The following is a 5,989-nucleotide window of genomic DNA, read 5'->3' as shown; positions in this document are numbered from 1 at the left end:
GGCAGGCTGTCCTGTGAGGCCCTTTGTGGGTTCCCAAGCTGCGCAAACAGCAGAGGTGTAGCTTACATCTTCAGGGCTGATTTCTATCATCCCATGGATGGCAAGGCCCCTGCCCTCAGCGCGGTCTGCTCAGGGTCCTGCACAAGCAGACGTGTCACCAAATGCCGAGTCTGTTCAAAATCCCAAGTCCCTTCCCTTCCCCCAGGCCTCCCTAGCCTCCTGTGACTAGGCATGGACATGTGGCTATAGGCATCTGGCTCTTTGCAACTTTGGATACCTGGGAAGTTTGGCTATTGTGTCACTTTTTTTTTTTTTTTCTAAAGCAAATCAGATTTTATACTACTTTGGGGTAGCTCACTATTTAAAAGAATTTTATAGCCAGGTTATCTTTTTTTTTTTTTTTTTAGCCAGTTTATCTTGTAAAACAAAGAATAGTCCACTAATTTATCTGTTCTGCAAGTTCCGATTTCCATAGGTCAGGCTTGCCTAGAGGGCCAAACACCTGCTTACTGGTGCGCGCATGTCCTCCTGGACAGAAGGGATAGCAAGGTGTGGCAAAGAGCATCTTGGAGAGACCAGAGTTCAAGGCCGGGAGACAAGGGCACCAATGCCTTGGTGCCGTGGTAGAGGCTCCAGGGCAGGGTCCGAGGGCTATTCCGACCTCTCTCTGTGGTTTTCTGACAAGTTCCTTGTGATCTGTCGCTCCCTTTATGCCAAGGAGAGTTAAGCCCTGTGGATGCCAAGTTCAAATACCTGTTAAGGTGGGTATATTTTAACTGGCACAAGCAGAGGCCACTTCCTCTCATGGAGCTAGGCAGTTTGGTGGTTACTGTCGGTTCAGGAGCTGGATCCTACCCTCCCCAAGTTCCTTGGCAGTGGGAGGTGGTGGGGCTGTGGACTTTGCCCTGGACCAGGTGGTGACTGGGGCACCCACAGGCCAAGAAAGCGCCCTGTCCCTCCTTCCCAGCCCTCCCCACAACTCCTTCCAGAAACCCATTCTGGCACACCAAGTTCTGTGCAAGGCTGTGCTCAGCCCAGGTGGGGCAGACTGCCAAAGCAAAGCTCTCAGGCTGTCCCCTTGGTGCGCTCACCTCTCCAGGGTGCCCTGAAGGTATTTATCTGACTACTCACCCCTCCTTCACTTTCTAAGTGGGAGCTGCACTAGATCTCCCTGGGATTCTCTTGCTACTTGAGCTCAGCTCGAGGGACAGAGCTGGCAAAGTGGGATCTGCTTCCTGGACAGAGGTGGGAAGCAATCCACTGGGCATCTGCTTTGGGCAAGTGGATGGGTATACGGAGGGCCAGGGGATGATCTCAACAAGGGGGCCATGGAGGCAGGTGCTCAATTCATTCCAAGCCTAGGTCAGTATCCTGCTTTCATTTTTTCTGAATTTGATATGCTCCCCCTCTAAAAGAAATCCAGACTCATTATGGAAAATCTGGGAATCAAAAAATGGAGAGGAGAAAACATCCCCTATTCCTTCTACATAAAGAAAACCATTATTTTTTGTTTGTTTGGTTTTTGTTTTTTTTGGCCACGCCGCACGGCTTGCGGGATCTTAGTTCCCCAACCAGGGACTGAACCCGGGCCCTCGGGCCCTCAGCAGTGAAACCGTGGAGTCCTAACCACTGGACCGCCAGGCAATTCCCAAGACCATCAGTTTTTAAAAGGAGGTGACACGTTTGCCTGGGCTTAGGCTGGCTGACCATCTAGCTTTCTGTACTGTGTACTGTGGCTATCGTACCCTCCTCCTCAGGACTTTCACAGCCCACGCCACAAGAGTCCTGAGAACCAGACCACCAATCCCTTCAGGCCCAGAGATGTCTCCATTTCTCACTGCTCTGCCTGCTTTTTCACTGATCTTAATTTCTCCAGTCTATGCTCTCTTCTTCTTGTGGTGTCCAGGCAACTTCATCTGCCAGAACTTCGACTAGCTCAGGCAGCAACTTTGTGGAAATTACTAAAAGGCTAGGCCACATCTGTGTCACGACACATTATGTTGTCAGGGGAGAAGCCTGGATTTCAGCCCCTTTGCCCCACCTCTTGTGGGGTATCCTTATGGAGGGTCCAGCCTGTGATAACCAGATCCCACATGTACCTCTTGGCCGCACCAAACTTCCTTCCAAATATTCAGGTCCCCTTCAAACCCCTGTCCTTGTGGAAGCTGTAGGGGGAAGGGGAGCCACCCCTCAATAATTATCACATTAGCATAAATTTTATTGAATACTTTGCAAAACATGTCTACCTCATGGGCAGGGATTAACGTTAGAGCTAAATGTTAGGGCTGAAAGGGATGGGTGAGGACACCGAGGTCCAGAGAAGTAACTTGCCAGAGGTCATGAGGCCGGAACAGTCCTCGGGACTTCCCGCTCCCAGCCTGACATTTCTCCCCCTTAGAAAAAACCCGGCTGCTCATTTAGTCATGGTGGTGACCACTGGGAAGTCCAAATTACTCTGAGCATCACAAATCCTACTTAATTTTGTAATGAATTCCAAGTAAAATGCACAGGGTGTTTCTGTCCGTCTGATACCAGCTGACCATCTGTCCACTCCTGGCAGCAGGGCCTGGAGGTATAGCAGGAAGAGCATGGGAAGGTGGCAAAGGCCTGGTTGCTGTGTGACCGGGGTGAGCTGTTCCCCTTCCTGCAGCCCCAAGGGGCCTGGAGTGTCAAAGCTACCTGGCAGTGGTGTTTGGTTTTCCCATTGTCCCCTCTGCCTGGCTCAGATGGCTTCCCCATGGATGTCTTCTTGGCCACCCCTTCCCCAGACCCCTCTCTCTCCTGATATACCCCAAAAGTATTGCATCACCTACCTGAATCCTGGGTTCATTTGGCCCCAGGCTTCAATTCTTTCAAGCCCAGGCTATGAAAATAGCCCACATTTGGGAGACTAGAAAGCGCTGCTCCGAGGCCCCTGCCCCTTCTCCCCACTGACCCCTTTCTCTACACCCCCTGCTCCTGCAGAAAGCCCCACCCTCGGGTCTGAGAGCACCATGACCGAAGTTGGTTGGTGGAAGCTGACCTTCCTCCGGAAAAAGAAATCCACTCCCAAGGTGCTGTATGAGATCCCTGACACCTACACCCAAACTGAGGGCGGCGCAGAGCCCCCAAGGCCTGACGGCGGGGGCCCCAACAGCAACTTTAACACCCGCCTGGAGAAGATTGTGGACAAGAACACGAAGGGCAAGCACGTCAAAGTCTCCAATTCGGGCCGCTTCAAGGAGAAGAAAAAAGTCCGAGCCACGCTGGCAGAGAACCCCAACCTCTTTGATGACAGGGAGGGCAAAGGACAGTGAAGGGGGCCAAGGAGGATGCTAGCACCTCCCCACTCCCTGCCATCAGCCGGATCTGAGACGGGAGCTCACCACGCTGGCCTCTTTGGCCACAGCTGAAGCCTCGGGGGCAGTTGATGCCTGCTGGCAGGAAATGTCTGTTTTTAGGTTTGTATTTATGTGCTCCAGCTTTCTGGAAGGCCTGAGAGATCCCAGGTCCTCCCGCCCTCCCCCACCACACACAAAGGCACTCCAGTTCAAGGATGAAAAGTCCCACTCAGGAAGGACAGCCCTCCTCGAAGAGGTGGAAGCACCAGCAGGGAGGTGGGCGTGGAAGGAATGGAACAGGGGAGCTGGACAGACCTCACCCCCTCCTGGGGCACAGGGTCAAGGGTGAGTTTGAACTGCTGCTCCCTCTACTTTCTCTACCTGTGATTATTCTCTGGATCGATTCTGAGAGTGCATTTTCCAGAAGCCACGTGATGCGGGGTGGCTTCCTGGAGCTGAGGCGCAGATGCTGAACTTGAGCTCACCTCCTAACTCAGGTGGGAAACTTCCTGGAACTTTGCCCCCAGGTGTGCAGGGGGAGGGCAACCCTAGCACTCCCTAGGGGGTGCTGCAGAAGGCCAGATTAGGGACCCCATGGGTTCCTGCACATACCCTCAAAGGAAAGCTACACTGCCCCGCGGGTCCAAACTCAGAAATGGGGTGGGAGGCTCTGACAGGAGCCCTCCTCCCCCTACTAGTATTTAAGATGGATCAGCCTCAGAGATGAGTCCTGCAGCCTTGAATTTTGTTTAAAAAAATCATTGTAGGTTTCTCTTTTTGTAATAAACAATGCTGCAAAAGCAGAGAACCTATTTATGCTCTTGTCTTGCATTTACTGAGATGCTGTTTTTCATGCCTTTACTCTTTTTTTTTTTTTTTTTTTTCTGCGGTTCGCGGGCCTCTCACTGTTGTGGCCTCTCCCGTTGCGGAGCACAGGCTCCGGACGCGCAGGCTCAGCGGCCATGGCTCATGGGCCTAACCGCTCTGTGGCATGTGGGATCTTCCCGGACCGGGGCATGAACCCGTGTCCCCTGCATCGGCAGGCGGACGCTCAACCACTGCGCCACCAGGGAAGCCCTGCCTTTACTCTTTTTAACTTTGTGTTCAATCTATTCCTTTCAAGCACCAGGAAGGGTCCCCAGGTGTAAAAATGTAATACCTGGGTCACTGACTTCACCACCAAGCCATCTTTAGCATCTGGAGGTGAAGAGAGTAAATGAGGGAGCTAGTTACACCTCAGCAAGAGAGGCTGTCAGGGGCTCCAAGAGAATGGAGTAGATCTTTGGTGACCAATCCCAAAATCTCAGCGGTTTGGTTTGGGATCCAGATTCAAATTCTGGTTCCCCCCTTAGTAGCTGTGTGATTTGGGGGAACATTAAAAAAAAAAAAAGCAGCAACAGCAACAATAACAAAAACACCTCCTCTGAGCTTCAGTTTCCTCTTCTGTAAAACGGGCTATAATAATACCTATTTCACAGGGAGTGGTCAGTATTAAGTGGCCCGTAAGTAGTCCTATAGTTGGTGCCCAGTGAATATCGGTTTCCTTCCCCTTCCTTTATGAAGGAACTCCACCATAGCCCACAGCTACCGTTTAAGGACAAGGAGAGAGCTTACTCCCTATGCTGTTAGGTCCAGACCCAGGAGCTGAGAACTGGAAAAAATTGGCCAAATCTCTGGAGCTCATGGTGGGAACAGAGAGAGACCAAGGTGACAACTAAACAATGTGATTCTGTGGCTTCCAGGTCAGCTCCTCGCTGGCTACTGGGCCACCCCAGGGAGGTTACTCAGGAAATTTACCAAAACAAACAGACCTGTACAAGGGTGCCTTTGTTAGGTGGCCTCACCCAGGCCAGAGGGAACTCTGAGGATGAGTGTGGGAGACCAGGGGCCGGAGGGAGGGAAGGCGGGCTCAGGTGTGCTGCCTTCCCCAAAGCCTCTTCCCCTATCCCTCCCCACCACATGGAACTTTCTAGGGTCCCATCAATCACTCAGTCCATAAAGCCTCCCATGAAGGAGCTGACTTTCCCAGGGCTGCAGCTCTGCCTAGGGTTAGCAGCTGACACTCACAGAGGGCTTCTAACAGGCCAGGCCCTGTGACAAGTCCTCCATGAGGGTCCTCCTTTAACTCTCTCATCACAGGTGCTGTCACTATCGCTGTTTTCCAGTTTTCCAGGTGCATTAGCTGAGGCTTAGACAGGTCAAGTCACTAGCCCTAGGTCAGGGCTTGCAGTGGCCGAGCTGGGACGGAGGCCAGAGCTGTGCACATGACTGCTGCACCACACAGCCCCTTCCACACTTGACTTTTATCTGCTTAGGGAAGGGAAACTGAGGCTCAGAACAAGGAAAGGAGCACAGTCACCTTCTGCAGAAGGGGAGGTGGGGTTACGCCTGGGCCTCGGGATCCTGGGAGGCGAGCACCATCCGATGGGGCTGCCCAGACTCTGGAACCAGTGAGGGAAAGTCAACCAGCTTCAAAGGTGAGTGTGCCCTGTGTCCCCAGACCGTAGGGACCTGCCACTTCAGCCATCCTGAGGTTCCCTGAGGCAAGGGGGTTGAGGTTGGGCCCTGGGCCACTGACCCGTGGTTCTATCTCATGCTGTCAATGCATGCACCACCACCCCTCTTAGGTGAGAGAGTCTGCAGGCCCCCCTACCCCATGCTTGCCACCC

General features: G+C 52.8%; 1 protein-coding gene across 1 annotated transcript; it reads left to right on the top strand.

The window, feature by feature from the left end:
- Positions 1–2,993: 2,993 nt before the first annotated feature.
- PRR15L (proline rich 15 like) lies at positions 2,994–4,102 on the top strand. The gene has a single exon (XM_028483962.2). The coding sequence runs from the start codon at positions 2,994–2,996 to the stop codon at positions 3,294–3,296; it is 303 nt and encodes a 100-aa protein (XP_028339763.1). The 3' UTR covers positions 3,297–4,102.
- Positions 4,103–5,989: the final 1,887 nt, after the last annotated feature.

Source organism: Physeter macrocephalus, unplaced genomic scaffold (assembly GCF_002837175.3).
Source record: "Physeter macrocephalus isolate SW-GA unplaced genomic scaffold, ASM283717v5 random_108, whole genome shotgun sequence".
Lineage (NCBI taxonomy): Eukaryota > Metazoa > Chordata > Mammalia > Artiodactyla > Physeteridae > Physeter > Physeter macrocephalus.
The sequence above is the reverse complement of the archived record's forward strand: the minus strand, read 5'-3'. Positions and strand labels throughout refer to the sequence as shown.